Source organism: Clarias gariepinus, chromosome 28, assembly GCF_024256425.1.
Source record: "Clarias gariepinus isolate MV-2021 ecotype Netherlands chromosome 28, CGAR_prim_01v2, whole genome shotgun sequence".
Classification (NCBI taxonomy): Eukaryota; Metazoa; Chordata; class Actinopteri; order Siluriformes; family Clariidae; genus Clarias; species Clarias gariepinus.
This window is the reverse complement of record NC_071127.1, coordinates 4,718,319-4,736,664: the sequence shown is the minus strand read 5'-3', so window position 1 is coordinate 4,736,664 and position 18,346 is coordinate 4,718,319. Positions and strand designations below refer to the sequence as shown.

At 39.2% G+C, this 18,346-nt stretch overlaps 1 protein-coding gene and 1 long non-coding RNA gene across 2 annotated transcripts in view; one reads left to right on the top strand and one right to left on the bottom strand.

Annotated features, from left to right (window-relative positions):
• Positions 1 to 1,019: 1,019 nt before the first annotated feature.
• LOC128515931 (uncharacterized) lies at positions 1,020 to 2,653 on the bottom strand. Its single transcript, XR_008356720.1, has 3 exons — positions 1,927 to 2,653; positions 1,448 to 1,540; positions 1,020 to 1,330 (listed from the first exon to the last, which is right to left on the bottom strand). It is a non-coding gene; the product is annotated as an uncharacterized LOC128515931 (long non-coding RNA).
• Positions 2,654 to 2,798: 145 nt separating this feature from the next.
• The window catches only part of LOC128515923 (NLR family CARD domain-containing protein 3-like), a 64,066-nt gene continuing 48,518 nt past the window's right edge, over positions 2,799 to 18,346 (top strand). Inside the window, exons 1-3 of the mRNA XM_053490184.1 lie at positions 2,799 to 2,870; positions 6,076 to 6,218; positions 13,538 to 13,654. Coding sequence (XP_053346159.1) covers positions 6,166 to 6,218; positions 13,538 to 13,654 — 170 coding nt within the window. The 5' untranslated portion in view covers positions 2,799 to 2,870; positions 6,076 to 6,165. The remainder of the gene's footprint in view (positions 2,871 to 6,075; positions 6,219 to 13,537; positions 13,655 to 18,346) is intronic.

The following is an 18,346-nucleotide window of genomic DNA, read 5'->3' as shown; positions in this document are numbered from 1 at the left end:
TGGAGTATTTGCTGAGTTTCAGTTCATTTTATTGACGTGTTTCTCTCTGCAGTTCACGCAGACCAAAGCGACAGACAGCCCACCCGGTTTATTTTCTTTATTTTATTTATGTTTCAGCTGAAAACATGTTATTTAATCTTAACTGATGCAGTGAGTAGCTTCTTATTTCTTACATCACATCAAAGGAAATATCCTGTGGTCATGGCAAAGATGTCACTCTGTCCTGCATCAAGAAAAGCAAACTACTAAAATTGATTAAGAACTAAAAAAAAACATCATTAAAACCTGGATGGAAGTAAGTGTTGTGACATTGCGTGAGTTTATTAAAATTATGCCATGGCCGTAATCAAATCAAAAGGCGGCCAAATGAAATATTAGAGTGTGACATTTTTAACCGGGCAGAATAAAAATGTGTACTGAAATGTTCTATTGAGAGCATATCCATGTCACAAATCCATGCCAAATTATTGATCACAAAACAACATAATGTTCAAATCTCTTTTTAGGTATTTATTTATGATTTAGAACATGTTATCATTTATCCATCAGGTGTTTATACTGATTATATTCTGTACACAGTGATACAATGGAGTACATACTGTATATTTACTGTATCTATTAATGTAATAATTAGATTATTATTACTGTAAAAACTTTTATTTTTGATTATAAAAGTGGACTTGTAGTGTAATTTTATAACAACAAAACATTAAGAATTCCCCTTAATAATTAAATTTAATTTAAACGTTTAAAACATCTAATTTTCCCAGTGGGCACAAACTCGTGGAAACCACGTAAAGAAGACGTGTTTTCACCACGTGGAAAAGCCGGGTAATTTAGGCGTAAAAGGCAAGTCCAATTCCACGTGGATTTGACACATGGAATCCACGTGTTTTTTACCACTTGGAAAAGACATGGATATAAGCCCATGGAAAATACGTGTTGTGTTCAACGTAAATTCTGCAAAGTTCAAAATGTCTACAACATCAAGTGTAAAGCAGACACAAATTACATAAAAGTTGTAATAACCAATAATTTATTCATATTTCAAAACAAACAATACAAAATGCACATAAAAACTGGGTGTAGTGCATAATACTAAAATACCATAAAAATGTGAATACTAAAAGACTAATTAAACCAACAAAACATCTAAGAGAAGATAGAAAACTGTCTCAAACAGCAAAAGAAACAAAATTACAAAAACATTTACTTAACACTTAATAAATGACACTGCATCCAGCCTTTCTTTCCTCTTAGGTGCAAGGATTATTGGCAATGGTGCTGAGGGCAAAGGCTTCTGTAACATCATGCGCCTTTACTACACTGTCTGTCAAAGGACAAAAATGTTTAGTATAATTTAGATGCATGGACTTCAATTTATCAATACAATCATTGTTTTAATATAAAAAAAGACACAACCACAAGGCACTATTCAATTACTTACCAGTTATTAATTTGCACAGCGCTGTCAAATGATGTTTTATCCCCTCGTGATCCCTTCATGTTTAGTTGAAACATAAGTGAATTGGTAAGGAATCTAGAAGTAAACAAACTTATCTATTTATCTTCAAAGAAATAAATGGGTAGAGTAACCACATACTGTAAGTTACACTGAAAAGTTCCTACTTCTATTCTTAGAAATTCAATGGAACATATTCTGCAAGTGAATGTTAGTGTTCACTGTCAGAACTCCTCAGTGCATATAATATATTATACATGGTGATGGTGCTGCATTTATGACAAATTATACCTGTTCATCAAATACTAGCCTGTTTTTATGATTTTTGACAAATTAACGTTTGCAATTGCCTGTTATGCTTCGAATCCTACGTTAGCTACATACATAGATTCACAATCAAGCTAACCGCGTCGGTTAGAACCTACACTAACTGCCACAGAACATACTAGAATATTACTGCTTACCTCAGTGCTTACCCTGTAACATCACACACAATTGTTCTCTGTATGAAACACAATTGCCACGGGTACTTTGTAACTTCAGCAGACCACAAATTTAAACAAATTTCGAAGTTTCTAATTTCTTTTTATTAGCTATAAATGTTTCGCGCTTCCACTTAAAAAAACGGGATCCAGGAAAGGCTGATCACTGCGCATGCTCAGTACCACTCGCTAGACTGCAAAGTCACTCTGCGCAGCGACGCCTATGTGTCGCCTCTAATAGCACATCGGTGTTCTAAACTTCTTTTTAGTTTGCAAATCCAGTGTACGTTGTAGTCAGATGTGGCATTTAGGCGATCAGTAATACATTTTGAAAATGCCATTTTAGAACACATTTTGGCTCATGTGTTCAACTTTAGAACACATTGGACGCGTCATATGCGTCATTTTATTTTAGAGTGTGTTTTTTAATTAATGATTGTCACATTTATGTAAAAACATACAAAATATGCATTCAAAATTAGATCAAGCAACCATCAATAGGTGGTACGAAATTATTTTCCACGTGATATCCACGTGGAAATGCACGAAGAATAATGTAGAACTAAAACTCCATGTGGATTCCACATTAATTTAGAACAGGTTTTCCACGTGCCTAAAACCACGTGGAATCAACGTGGATATCAGGTGAAAATTGGTGGATCCACCACTTCACCAAATATCCACCAGAAATCCACGTGGATTACATGTGTTGTGCCCGCTGGGTTCATTCTTTACCTTTTCGATTCAGAGTTTATTCTAATGAGTCGAATCAAAGAACCGATTCGCTGAACGACACATGACTCGGACAAAGTGAAAGTGTTTCTATCGCACACTCCATTTTGTTGCTGTTGTTTTCGACCCAAAGCCTTCAACATGCAGCAGAAACGGTGATATTAATGTCACACAACAAGTACTGCTAAATAAAAGTAAGTGATTTCTTTATCAGAAACGACTTTATATTAGAATAATGAATTTATATTTAATATAAAACTCGTGTTATATGTTATTAAGTTGGTGTAAAAACAGCCGTTAAACTGCGTCACCGGAACTAAACTGTTTATCTCCTGTGTGTGTTATATACTCGGGTTTATCTCTTCTGTTTATTATTAATTAAACATTCAGAGTGTTTGTGTGAATTTAGATTTAATAATCTGGAACAAAATAATAATAAACTTTAAGATCTGACTCTGGCGGAAGTCCAAGAAAGACGGCGAATTTCACGCGTCTTGAAAGCGAAATTCATTATAACATGAGTTGTATTTTTATTATTATTATTATTACTGGTATACACTACCCATGATTTCTTCATGCTATTTTATCAAGGGATTTTATAATAAAATAAATAGACCACTACAAGTGCTTATTTCTTTTATATACAGTTTGGGTTTAATCAGATTGATGTGACCTACTGAGTTGATATCACGCGGATAAAATGCTAATTATCTCGCATTATTTTTACTATTATTATTATTATTATTATTATTATTATTATTAATGTCTTGAGACTGTATCTGACGGGTTTCTATTCTGGCATTATTTTGCTGAAAAGACATGTTGGAGGAGAAATGTCAGAAAAAATACTGACATGTTTACAGCCTACAAATGACTCATCATTCTAAATATGTCCATGATGGCAAGGGAAACACATCCTGATGGCTAGAGTTCGTCAGGGATTAAAAAACGCTAACAATGTCATTTTTGTCCTTTAGTGCGCTCCGTAGAATCTCAATGGTACACACATAACCCTCCGCGGCCAAGCCTTCTCCTAAATGCGCGTTCCCTGTGCTGTTTTCATGGGGGTGAGCCTAAAAAAACGCATCCTGATGGGGGAACCAACTTCGACACAACACCGGTGTTCTGTCGATTTTTCCTGCCTTGTTGAAAAATGCTACCGTAGCACAAATCGATAACAGAGTCTATCGATTTACGCTACTGTAATTCATACGGTAAACCTTTTCACCGGGGTAATGGCACAGAAGTTAGTTAGGAGTTCATTTGCACTTATTGTTACTAAGGTTTTTGTAAATTAATAAATGCTGACCGAAATTATTGAAAAACTACACTATGGACGTTCAATGTTATTAGAAGAGCTTCAAGTATACAAAAATATGTAAATGTAGGTGTTTAAATGTAAGTAATAAAGCTTTTCCACTCTACGTTTTTATTTTCCTCAACGTTAAGGCTCATTCATGACAATTTATGCAGAAACTCAAATGTTTCGGTCAAAGTAAGCAAAGGAAAACGGTTTAAACTCACTGTCAACCGAAGTCTCAGCACCAAGGTAGCATGGATTTATGGGCGTGGAAACAGAGTGCAAACTGCATGCACAGATACGGTATGTAGCACAACTCGATGGGTAGCATTTTTCGATTGAAAACCGGCATTGTCCACCATTATATGGAGGGTTTACATAATAAAGACAACGAATGACGGTCGCATTGTTCACTAATAAATGTAGACATTTTAATGTGGACACAATGCTTAACGCATCCTTCATCATTAATAAGTAATGTTTAGCTCTGGGCCAGAGTTGTATCAAATCTTTAACGATTCGGGTTAATTTGATTAACTAAAACAAAATTTATAATGTACACTTTATCGACTACCCGTCCAACGTTTAGCACAATTTAGTGTATCTTACCAGTTCTGGTTATCACATGGCCAACGACGATACACAAAATCTAGTATGAAGCAATTATGACCAAGGTAACAAGATCTGGGCAAATGTTTAGACTTTAAAACACCTGACCAAGACAACAGTTCTTCATAAAGAAGAACTGAGAATTTATTTGACTAATCTACGATACATGAAACTACACTACTTGAACACACACACACACACACACACACACACATACATACAAACAGACACACATACAAACAGTTTGGAAGGTGAAAATGAAATTAAGTTATTCTAGTACTGTTTACTAGATCAACGAAAGTCACAAGAGCAGAGTCTTGGGTTTAATCTTACGGTTTAGTTATGAAACGAGCACCAACTTCAGCAAGGTATGCAGCTTTGTTTGTTTACTTGCGTTATGTTTCGTTCTCCTCCGTTGGTTCGCCTCCAGCAAAGGGAATCACGTTGCTGATTGGTCCAGTCGGATGTGGTTGTGGGGCTTAGCCACGCCTCACGTGGTTCCTCCTTTTGTGCATACATTAGCCTGGTGTTTTGGCTGTCACATGTGACCCATCCGGTTGGAGTTTTTAATACCTTTTATAAAGTAACTTTGCATAAGATCGGTTCTTGCTACCAATTTCTGTGTTCACCAACATTCTTGAAATAAAGCCAGCTTTAAATTGACATCAAACATTACATATTTTACCCACTCAGCCCTTCTAATAAAAGGTGTTTGTAAATACTGATTACACCTTTAAAGTTATGAAGAATAATTAAACCTACACACAGGAGTAAAACTGGCACACTTTAAAGATGTTTAAAATAGTGTCCATGCCGTATGCCTTTGTTCATTGAAAGGGATGTGCTCCGGAGGTCAGGAGAGTGTCCAGGTGTGACTTGGTCGTTCTCCCCCCAGCTCGGGGTGAAGCTGTAAAACTGTCTGCTTTGTTTGCCGGATCGCCGATTTGCACCCTTAGTTTTGGGGTCTACTTCAAAGCATTTGGCCTTGTGGAGTTTCTTGCAGCTTAGTTTTACAGACGTTCCCCTTAAGACCGTGAACCAGATAAGGTTATCCCTTGATTGCTTTCTCTGTGGGAGCCCTGTTATTTGCTACATAAATTAACCACGTCCCAGTTTAATGCTGAACTACATCCAACATATGTGTAGGTGACGTCATTAGTTGGAGTCTGGAGCATTAACATTGGAGTGAATGTGTAAGGAAGAGGAACACACAGCTGTGCTGTCACTGTAACACACTGTATTCAGGAGTGAAAGAAACGACAGAGTGTGCGGCAGTAATAGACATTCCCCTTGAGTAACCACTGTACATATATACTCTCTCTCACTCTCTCTCTCTCTCTCTCTCTCTCTCTCTCTCTCTCTGACATGACACACTGCATAACACTCATAATCCCTCTGCTGTGATTATATTTGACAAAAAAAAAAATTGACTTTTTTTCCTTAAAAAAAGTAGATATTTATTAATTGCATGATTGTTGTTGTGTGTTTAGGAGTGTAATTTATTCCAGCAGTAGAGATCAGCATCTTCAGGATTCAGCAGTGTGTCCGTGAGCTCTCTGTACATACACTAATATTGAAACATGGAGAGCCCTGATCTGGAGACAGAGAATGAGACCCCGCCCTCAGAAAAGCAGTAAGTTACTATGTTCTAGTGTTTTAGTCACTAAACATTCATATCTAATATATGTAGTGAGTATTCATGAAAATAATAACTAACACAGACATCACCTGAAAAAAATACCAAATTCTGTACATTGTAAAAAGATGTCCTTAAAAAGGGCAGTTATAAAGTAAACAGTAGTCATGAGACAATACACTAATGTCATGATATAAGACATATTGCTATACAGGCTTCACAATAATGAACAGGCAGCGTTGACACAAAACACTTTATATTAAATTCTATTACATTAATTTTTCTCTGTAATGGCAACATATCCAATGACTGGACATTCATGGACACTTATGGACCCATTCATGCATACTTACACTTAAATATTTATATTTTCATTTCTGGATCATTGCACAAGACACTTTAATAAGACAGTTTTTATGCATATTTGCAGACCCTGAGTAATTTTTACATTTTTTTTCTTTATTTACAGAAAATTTCTAAAAATTACAATTTTTTTCTATTTATTTATATTTTTATTTGTTTGTGAATGTCATTATTTGTACAGTATATTTCATTTTTACCTTGGTTAAATTTATGTTCTATTGTATTCCTTTTTAATTCATATTTATTTTTTATCTACAGTATAAGCTTTTATTTTTTAAGGTCACAGGCGGTCATATTTCACTGCATATTATACTGTGTATGACTGTGTATGTGACAACGATTGCAATATCACTACCACAGGGTTTAAACTTTCCTGAAGAGACTTCAAAAATATTTTCCAAGTGTTAAATATACAATCTTCATTATTTTTCAATCTTACAAATTCAGGTCGACAAAATTCAGGTAACAAAATTCAGGTTGCAAAAATTCAGGTAACAAAATTCAGGTTGCAAAAATCCAGGTAATAAAATTCAGGTAACAAAATTCAGGTCACAAAATTCAGGTAATAAAATTCAAGTCGCTAAAATGCAGGTCTTCACATCCGGGATATCACAGGAAGAGCAGTGGAGAGCCGATTGCTGCTGTCCGTGCCGCAGTGTGCTTTCTGCGCCCTGTGCAGTCTACTTCTCAGAAACTACTTACCGATCGGAACGCAGCCCTCTTAACTAACAGGCCGGGTTGCCAGTTGCACAATAAAGAGTGTATGTGTTAAAACCCCTCTGCCGTAAAAACTATATTCAAAGCAAAGCCAGCGCTCTTTCATTCACTTTTATTCATTGGAATAACTCCAAGATGGCGCCGGTGAGGTCGGCTGCCGTCACGACTGCTCCGACCAGTTTTTCTTTGTTTTTGTTCTTTAAGTTAGTTTTTACCGTTTTAAAACCAGTCAAATTACCACCATGGAGTACATTAGTTATGATAGAGACACTCTTGTTTCTATTGGTATACAATGTACTCACAATTCGATGTTTTTAACTCCGGATCCGAGCTGGCCGAGTGAGATCCTGAGGGACAACAAAGGATGCGACGCGAAGCGGCGGCCCCGAGGGAAACGAGCCGGCGTCAGGAACAGGCTGAGAGCCCGTGCACACCGCACACCTCTGCCTAGCATCCTGCTCGCCAACGTCCAGTCACTGGAAAACAAGCTCGATGACCTCAGGGCCAGGATAAAGTTCCAGAGAGACATTCGGGACTGCAACCTCCTCTGCTTCACCGAGACATGGCTGAACCCAGCGGTGCCGGACCACGCCATCCAGTCGGCCGAGTTCTTCTCGGTTCACCGCATGGACAGGACGCGGGACTCGGGGAAGTCAAGGGGAGGCGGCGTGTGTTTAATGGTGAACAGCAGCTGGTGCTACAGCGCGAGTGTTGTTCCTCTCACACGCTCCTGCACACCAAATCTGGAGCTACTGTCCATCATGTGTCGTCCTTTTTATCTACCTCGGGAGTTTACATTGGTCATAATCAGCGCCGTTTATATTCCACCACAAGCGGACACGGACACTGCCTTATGCAAGCTGCATGAGGCACTCACACAACAACAAACACAACACCGGGACGCTGCGCTTATTGTGGCGGGGGACTTTAACAGTGCCAACCTCAAACGTGCAGCGCCAAACTTTTATCAGCACATCACCTGCCCCACCAGGGGCGAAAGGACACTGGATCATTGCTACACCACAGTCAAGGACGGTTACAAGGCACAATCTCGCCCTCCGTTTGGTAAATCCGACGACGCCGCCATCTTCCTCATGCCAAAATACAAACAAAGGCTGAAACAGGAAGTTCCGGTTCAGAGGGAGGTCGCGCGCTGGACGGACCAATCGGTGGCCGCGTTACAGGACGCACTCGATGACGCAGACTGGGACATGTTCAGAAACAGCTCCGATGGTGACGTCAGCGTGTTTACGGAAGCGGTTGTGGGATTCATCGGGAAACTAGCGGATGATACCGTGGAGAAAAAGACTATTAAAACGTTTCCCAACTAGAAGCCGTGGGTGGATAAAACCATCCGCGACGCTCTGAAATCTCGCACCGCTGCCTACAACACGGGAATCACGTCGGGGGACATGGAACCATACAAGGCTGCGTCATACAGCGTCCGGAAGGCGGTGAAAAAGGCGAAGCAGCGCTACGGGAGAAAACTAGAGTCACAGCTCCAACAAAGTGACTCTAGGAGCCTGTGGCAGGGATTAAGGACAATAACGGATTATAAAGCACCAACATCCGGTATGATAAACGCAGACGTGACTCTGGCAGATGAGCTGAACACTTTCTATGCTCGCTTCGAGGCTGCAGCTAAAGACGCTAGCGATGCTAATGCTAGCGGCGCTAATGCTAGCGGCGCTAATGGCTGCAGACAGGAAGTCACTGCCAGCACCGGAAGCGCGTTCATCATCACCGAGCACGACGTGAGGAGAGCCTTCAAGAGAGTGAACACCAGGAAAGCAGCAGGACCAGATGGCATCTCAGGCCGCATTCTCAAAGCCTGCGCAGACCAGCTAGCACCTGTGTTCACTGAGATATTCAACATCTCTTTATCTCAGTCGGTGATCCCCACATGCTTCAAAGAGTCCATCATTGTTCCAGTCCCAAAGAAACCTCATCCTGCTTCCCTCAATGGTTATCGCCCTGTAGCCCTCACTTCAGTAGTGATGAAGTGCTTTGAACGCCTGGTCAGAGACTTCATCATTTCTTCACTACCAGACACACTGGACCCACTACAGTTTGCATACCGTCCAAACCGTTCCACGGACGATGCAATCTCACATCTCCTCCACACATCTCTCACTCACCTGGACACTCGGAGGGGGAATTATGTGAAAATGCTCTTCATCGACTACAGCTCTGCATTTAATACCATAATTCCCTCCACACTCACCACCAAGCTGGAGCACCTGGGACTCAGCTCATCCATGTGTCAGTGGATCTCCAATTTTCTGACTGGCAGACCACAGGCAGTAAGGATGGGCGGCCATGTCTCAGCCTCCATCACTCTCAGTACTGGAGCCCCCCAGGGTTGTGTTCTGAGCCCCCTGCTGTACTCTCTGTACACCTCTGACTGCGTGGCCACTACCAACTCCACCACCGTCATCAAGTTTGCTGACGACACTGTCGTGGTGGGCCTGATCACCAACAACGATGAGACGGCCTACCTGGAGGAGGTTGGAAATCTGGAGAACTGGTGCCAGAGAAACAATCTCCTCCTGAACGTCAGCAAGACAAAGGAGCTGATAGTGGACTTCAGTACAAAGCAGGAGAGGAACTACCAGACCCCCGTCATCAACAGGAGCCCAGTGGAGAGAGTGGACAGCTTCAGATACCTCGGTGTTCACATCACGCAGGACCTGACATGGTCCTGTCACATCAACACCGTGGTAAAAAAGGCCCGGCAGCGTCTGTACCACCTCAGACACTTGAGAGACTTTAGACTGCCCTCCAAGGTGCTCAGGAATTTCTACTCCTGCACCATAGAGAGCATCCTGACGGGAAACATCACGACCTGGTTCGGGAACAGCACCATGCAGGACAGACGAGCTCTACAGAGGGTGGTGCGATCAGCTGAGCGCATCATCCGCATCGAGCTCCCTGACCTGCACTCAATCTACACCAAGCGGTGCTGGACCAAGGCCAGGAAGGTCGTGAAGGACCTCAGCCATCCCAACAATGGACTGTTTACTCTGTTGCGGTCTGGGAAGCGATTACGCTCCCTGAGGGCCAACACAAAGAGACTGAGGAGGAGCTTCTTCCCGCAGGCGATAAGGTCTCTCAACCACACCACTAGGCAAAACTAACACAATATTTTCACAATTCTCAAAATCAATCAATCAATCTTTATACATCAATGGACAATATGGACAACTCCACGCACATCACATCTACACTACATGTTCACGTTTACATTCTGGACCATTACACAAAGTCACTTTAATAACCATTGCACAGAGTCACTTTTTCTATGCATACTTGCACAAAATTATAGTTCTATGCATACAATATATTTCTATTTTCATGTTCTATTTTTTCTAGTTAAATTTTTATTAAAATTTTTTATCATATTTCGTCTATTGATATTTATTACTTATAAGTTTTAATTCTCTTTTAAGGTCACTGGCGGTCGTGTAAGCATTTCACTACATTTCGTACTGTGTATGACTGTGTATGTGACAAATAAAATTTGAATTTTGAATTTGAATTTGATTCACACGCGAGAGCGATGGGTTTCCCGCCCCTGAGCTCGGTAATGTTCAGTCTGTGGAAAAATTCAGTACAGCAGCAGAAACAAATTTAGGAAGCAGTCAAACAGCATGGGTTTAGCGAGTGACACCAGAGTAACTGCAGAAGTCTGACTCTGTGCAAATAAACTGATAGGGACAATTCAAGACAAAGAATAAAGACAGATATATACGATAGATAGATAGATAGATAGATAGATAGATAGATAGATAGATAGATAGATACTTTATTGATCCCGAAGGAAATTCCAGATATCCAACAGCAATAGAGACAGTAACAGTAAGACAGGTTATAGACTCCACACTGTATATCTTACAGTCAGTATACAGTCAGTATACACAGGGTAATGTGAGAACTGACCAGAGTTACTAGTGCAATGATGGACAAAAACTATATATGAAAAGTATATAAAGAAAATAAATATAAATTTCAATAAAAAATAGAAATGGGGTTAATTGCAGTGCAGCCATTAATGTACAATGTTATATGTGACAAAGTCACAGTGCGACAGGTATTTATGAGGCGCCGTATAGGGCTTAAATCAAACTTCACTCATACACACATATGAAACAGTCACATATACATATATACTACTAACTGCTCAAATAACTACATGAAGACTTATGACTTCATACTTAATATTAAACTGAAACTGAAATGTTTTAATTGCGTTGCATAAAATAATTTATATAATTTATTTATATTATATTTTAATCAGACTGACATTAAACCGTACTATCCACACCTAACGTTTTTCTTAATTACAAAGTTTTTATGTTTACCTTTATTTATAAGCAATATAAATTTAACAAAGTCTAAACAGCATGTATGTTGTTGTTGCTGCTGAGGAAATTAATCCCCTCTTGTTACTGAATGTGACTGTAACATTACCGAGCTCAGGGGCGGGAAACCCATCGCTCTCGCGTGTGAATGAAAGAGCGCTGGCTTTGCTTTAAATATAGCGTTTACGGCAGAGGAGTAATTTTAACACATTACACCGTTTATTGTGCAACTGGCAACCCGGCCTGTTAGTTAAGAGGGCTGCGTTCCGATCGGTAAGTAGTTTCTGAGAAGTAGACTGCACAGGGCGCAGAAAGCACACTTTAAAGTACACTGCGGCACGGACAGCAGAAATCGGCTCTCCACTGCTCTTCCTGTGATATCCCGGATGTGAAGACCTGAATTTTAGCGACTTGAATTTTGTGACCTGAATTTTGTGACCTGAATTTTTGCAACCTGAATTTTGTTACCTGAATTTTTGCAACCTGAATTTTGTTACCTGAATTTTGTCAACCTGAATTTGTTGAATTGTAAAATAATGAAGATTGTATTTTTAACACTTGAAAATATTTTTGAACTGCAATTTAGTAACTTGAATATTTTTGCATTGAATTTTAAATGCTTGAATTACATTTTCACTTGAAATATACAACCACAATAAATTGCAGTGGCAAAAATTTCAAACATTGTAAATGCTCTAAGGATTTTTTTCAATTCAGATCAAATTGCAATGCAGAAAAATTCAAACATATTTATTGCAACACGTTTTTTTTCAGTTCATGTAATTCAACCTGCTATTTTGCTTTGAGGAATTTTAGCACTATTATACTTCCATACAAGTGTGATTTACATCAAGCACAGCACACAGGTGTTGATTTTAATCTTTATTTTTTTTATCGTTGCCATGTCAACCGTGATAGAAACTGGAGTGTACGTATATACAGCAGTTTACAGTAACTACCTTTAGATGGCTGCACTGTGGATCTGCTGTGAATTCTGGGTAGTGTGATCATGTTAAACACAGTTTCAGTATTATTTTTCCAAGTTCATGCAGAGAGAATGAGACGAGGCTGTTGGCCTGGTGTTTGTCCCGTGTGCTATGATTGGATCTTTCCTCAAAAAATTGATGTGGCGCAACGGAAAAACACCAAGTACACTAAAGCAGGGCTGCAACTAACGACTATTGTGATTATTGATTTAATATATTGATTACTGAAATGATTAATTGATTAATCAGACTAGTATTTGCACAATTACTCAATAGCTCTTATTCAGATTTCAGGTTTTAAATTTAGCTTTAGGTTGTTTTGTGCATGTGATAACTAACAATGAAGACAATAAAGATGAAAACTTCATTAAATAAACTTAATATTTATGTCTTTATGACAAAACTTAAAATCCAAGGTAAAGTAAAGTGACGTGTGAAGGGCCTGAGAGTGAGGTAAGTGAGAAAAGAACACACACCTGAGGAGTGTGTGTGTGTGAGAGAGAGAGAGAGAGAGAGAGAGAGAGAGAGAGAGAGAATGCTTGTACGTATTTGCAGAGCCAGTAACAAGGCCGCATGCTTGCGTGTGCATTTCCTATAAAAAGGTTGATTGATGAGAACTGGAAATGAAAACCAGACTGAGATCGACACACACTTAGTAATTATCCACATTCTCCTCAGAGTTATGAATCTATTCTCTCTATCCTGACAGCATTTGTGTGAGATCCTGAACATTGTCAATATTAAAAGAGTGTTTGAGGTGGAGCTCATGAAGGTTTTTAAATAGAAGTATCGTGATACGAATTGCTGCTCATATCGGGTCTCTCCTGGTATTCTGAATAATATTAGACAATTAATTTCTGTCTCTTGTCCACTCTATAATGTTGTACAGTAAACTCAAGAGAAAGAGATCAGACTCACCAGAACCCAGCTGTGTCTCCATGAAGAGTGACCGGTCTATGGATCCTCCTGCAACCTTTAAACGTGGAGACTCCTCATCTGTACACAGGTAACATCCCATAGTTCTCAGAGTTAAAGTCAAACACATTATCTGTTCATGGTGTAGTAATTAAGGATGTAACAATTGTGAAATTCTGGGCTGATGCTGATATTTAAAATTATAATGTGGTTGATGGCTAATACCGATGGTTGTTTGTTTGGTTACAGTTCTTGTGTATTTGATACAGAATACATTCTCGTGTGCACAATATAACAATCAGAAGTTTATTATAGTGGCTTTACAGTAATGCCAACTAATGCCAAAAGGGGGCATGTCTTCTTGTTAGTGTAAATTAAACTTGAATGTGTAGAGAAGAAGAGTGCTACGATGCTGCTCTAATTAACCTGCATGCTAAACCTGTTACTCCATAATAAGCGGTGTAAGGAATGATTATTGTATTCTGTGTTCCAGTCATGTATGACCGAGTGAATGTAGGCTTGTGGATCCTGGATTAATGTGAATGACATTTTATTTTGTTCAAGTTCAAGTAGGCTTTATTGTCACTTCAACCATATACAGTTAGTACACAGTGAAACGAAACAACGTTCCTCTAGGACCAAGGTGCTACATGCAACATAAACTCACAACATAAATTAACAGAGAAGCTAAACTAGCTAACTAAAAGGCCTAGTTAGCTGGCTAGCAGAGACAAGACAGATAGTCCTAACATAAATTTACAAAAACTAACTAAAACTAACTAACTAAGGAAGACTATATACAGGTTTTACAGTCAACAGACAACATAAAGTGCATGTGCAAATGTGCAAACGAGCAACAACAAAGTGACAGTGCGACAACAACGACATATCAGAACATAAAATATGGTGTTAAGGTAGTAAACACAGCTGCAAGAATTGAGGAATTAGTGCAAAAAGTAATGAACATTGTGCAAAAGAGATAAACAGTGAAGCATTTACAGATTTGTGTGTACGATAGTTTGGTAGTGTAGGTCAGTGTGTCTGCGCTTGTGTTAATTAGTCAGTCCAGTGTCAATGTTTTGATGTAGTTGAGTTTTTGATGTTAAGCTGAGTGATAATGTTTGTGTGTGTGTGTGTATGTGTGTGTGTGTGTGTGTGTGTATATGTGTGTGTGTGTGTGTTTATCAGTTCAGTCCCTTTTTGTTGAGGAGATGGATGGCTTGTGAAAATAAAAGCTGTTGCACAGTCTGGATGTGTGTGCCCGAATGCTTCGGTACCTTTTTCCAGATGGCAGGAGTGTGGTGTGTGTGAGAGGGGTGTGTCCGATCAGCCACAATGCTGGTGGCTTTGCGGATGCAGCGTGTGGTGTAGATGTCTTCAATAGAGGAAAGAGAGACTCCGATGATGATCTTTGCTGTCCTCACTATCCGCTGTAGGGTTTTGTGGTCCGATATGGCACAATTCCCAAACCAGACAGTGATGCAGCCGCTCAGGATGCTCTCGATAGTCCCTCTATAGAAGGTGGTCAGGATCGGTGGTGGAAGCTGGGCCTTTCTCAGTCTTCTCAAAAAGAAGAGACGCTGTTGGGCTTTCTTGTGCAGGGAGCTGGTGTTGAGGGACCAGTTGAGGTCCTTCTCGAGGTGGACACCCAGGAATTTGGTGTTTTCGACAATCTCCACAGAGGAGCCATTGATGCTCAGCGGAGAATGGTCGCCTCATGTCCTCCTGAAGTCAACCACCATCTCCTTTGTCTTGTCAACATTCAGAGACAGGTTGTTGTCGTTACACCAGTCTGTTAGCCTCTGCACTTCCTCTCTGTATGCTGACTCGTCGTTCTTGCTAATGAGACCCACCACGGTCGTGTCATCAGCGAACTTAATGATGTGATTTGAACTGTGTGTTGCTACACAGTCGTGAGTCAGCAGTGTGAACAGCAGGGGACTGAGCACACAGCCTTGTGGGGCCCCAGTGCTCAGTGTGGTGGTGCTGGAGGTGCAGTTCCAGATCCGTACTGACTGAGGCCTTCCGGTCAGAAAGTCCAGGATCCAGTTGCAGAGGGAGGTGTTCAGGCCCAGCAGGCTCAGCTTCTCGATCAGTTGTTGGGGGATGATAGTGTTGAATGCTGAGCTGAAATCTATGTACAGCATTCGAACGTATGTATCCTTCTTGTTCAAGTGTGTAAGGGCAAGATGGAGTGTAGTGGAGATGGCATTGTCAGAGTAAAGGTACAGTGTGGAAATCCATATGCAAGTCAGTTATTGGCTCTTAATGCTAATAGGCTATGCTGGGGCTATTGCTAATATTGCAAATAATTAACATGTCCCAGCAAATGGTGTTGTACACTAGTAACCCAGTGTAAGGATCTTCCCTATGACGGAAACTTCAAAGCACTTGTGTATGTTTCTTTAGATAAGGACGTCTCCCAAAATCCTAACAGGAAATGAAAATGTTATATTAGGTGGTATTATGGTATTATAGTACCAGCTAGGATCTTTCCCTTTTAGTTACAGCTGGATCAGCTACTATTGTCCCAGTCAGACCACAATTAACCAGCAGAAAACTGATGCGACAGAACAGATAAACTTTGACCTCTTCCAGCGGTGAATCTTAACTTATTTGCCGGGGCCGATATTGGCCGATTGCAGTCAACAATGTAAATATCAGCCGATACCAATGTACAGCCAATTAATCAGTGCATCCTAAATATTCTGTAATATTTAATCATATTACATTTTATGTAACACATAGAAATGAATAATAAAAAAATCTTGAATTAAAACAGAGTTTTTTTTTTCTCCAGTTCAACAAAATTTTTGTCATGTTGCGTTTACCATCGTGTTCTCTAAATGTTAATGAACTGATACAGAATTATTCGATTAAAATTAGGGCTAATTTTAGATTGTAGAATAAAGTGAATTTAGTTCCAATCGCTGTTTATCAACACCAACAGCATGACGGTGTCACTGACATGAAAAGAATAACGTAAGACAATCACCATTGAAAACATTGAAAATTTGAATTTTGAATTTGAATTTGATTCACACGCGAGAGCGATGGGTTTCCCGCCCCTGAGCTCGGTAATGTTCAGTCTGTGGAAAAATTCAGTACAGCAGCAGAAACAAATTTAGGAAGCAGTCAAACAGCATGGGTTTAGCGAGTGACACCAGAGTAACTGCAGAAGTCTGACTCTGTGCAAATAAACTGATAGGGACAATTCAAGACAAAGAATAAAGACAGATATATACGATAGATAGATAGATAGATAGATAGATAGATAGATAGATAGATAGATAGATAGATAGATACTTTATTGATCCCGAAGGAAATTCCAGATATCCAACAGCAATAGAGACAGTAACAGTAAGACAGGTTATAGACTCCACACTGTATATCTTACAGTCAGTATACAGTCAGTATACACAGGGTAATGTGAGAACTGACCAGAGTTACTAGTGCAATGATGGACAAAAACTATATATGAAAAGTATATTAAGAAAATAAATATAAATTTCAATAAAAAATAGAAATGGGGTTAATTGCAGTGCAGCCATTAATGTACAATGTTATAAGTGACAAAGTCACAGTGCGACAGGTATTTATGAGGCGCCGTATAGGGCTTAAATCAAACTTCACTCATACACACATATGAAACAGTCACATATACATATATACTACTAACTGCTCAAATAACTACATGAAGACTTATGACTTCATACTTAATATTAAACTGAAACTGAAATGTTTTAATTGCGTTGCATAAAATAATTTATATAATTTATTTATATTATATTTTAATCAGACTGACATTAAACCGTACTATCCACACCTAACGTTTTTCTTAATTACAAAGTTTTTATGTTTACCTTTATTTATAAGCAATATAAATTTAACAAAGTCTAAACAGCATGTATGTTGTTGTTGCTGCTGAGGAAATTAATCCCCTCTTGTTACTGAATGTGACTGTAACATTACCGAGCTCAGGGGCGGGAAACCCATCGCTCTCGCGTGTGAATGAAAGAGCGCTGGCTTTGCTTTAAATATAGCGTTTACGGCAGAGGAGTAATTTTAACACATTACACCGTTTATTGTGCAACTGGCAACCCGGCCTGTTAGTTAAGAGGGCTGCGTTCCGATCGGTAAGTAGTTTCTGAGAAGTAGACTGCACAGGGCGCAGAAAGCACACTTTAAAGTACACTGCGGCACGGACAGCAGAAATCGGCTCTCCACTGCTCTTCCTGTGATATCCCGGATGTGAAGACCTGAATTTTAGCGACTTGAATTTTGTGACCTGAATTTTGTGACCTGAATTTTTGCAACCTGAATTTTGTTACCTGAATTTTTGCAACCTGAATTTTGTTACCTGAATTTTGTCAACCTGAATTTGTTGAATTGTAAAATAATGAAGATTGTATTTTTAACACTTGAAAATATTTTTGAACTGCAATTTAGTAACTTGAATATTTTTGCATTGAATTTTAAATGCTTGAATTACATTTTCACTTGAAATATACAACCACAATAAATTGCAGTGGCAAAAATTTCAAACATTGTAAATGCTCTAAGGATTTTTTTCAATTCAGATCAAATTGCAATGCAGAAAAATTCAAACATATTTATTGCAACACGTTTTTTTTCAGTTCATGTAATTCAACCTGCTATTTTGCTTTGAGGAATTTTAGCACTATTATACTTCCATACAAGTGTGATTTACATCAAGCACAGCACACAGGTGTTGATTTTAATCTTTATTTTTTTTATCGTTGCCATGTCAACCGTGATAGAA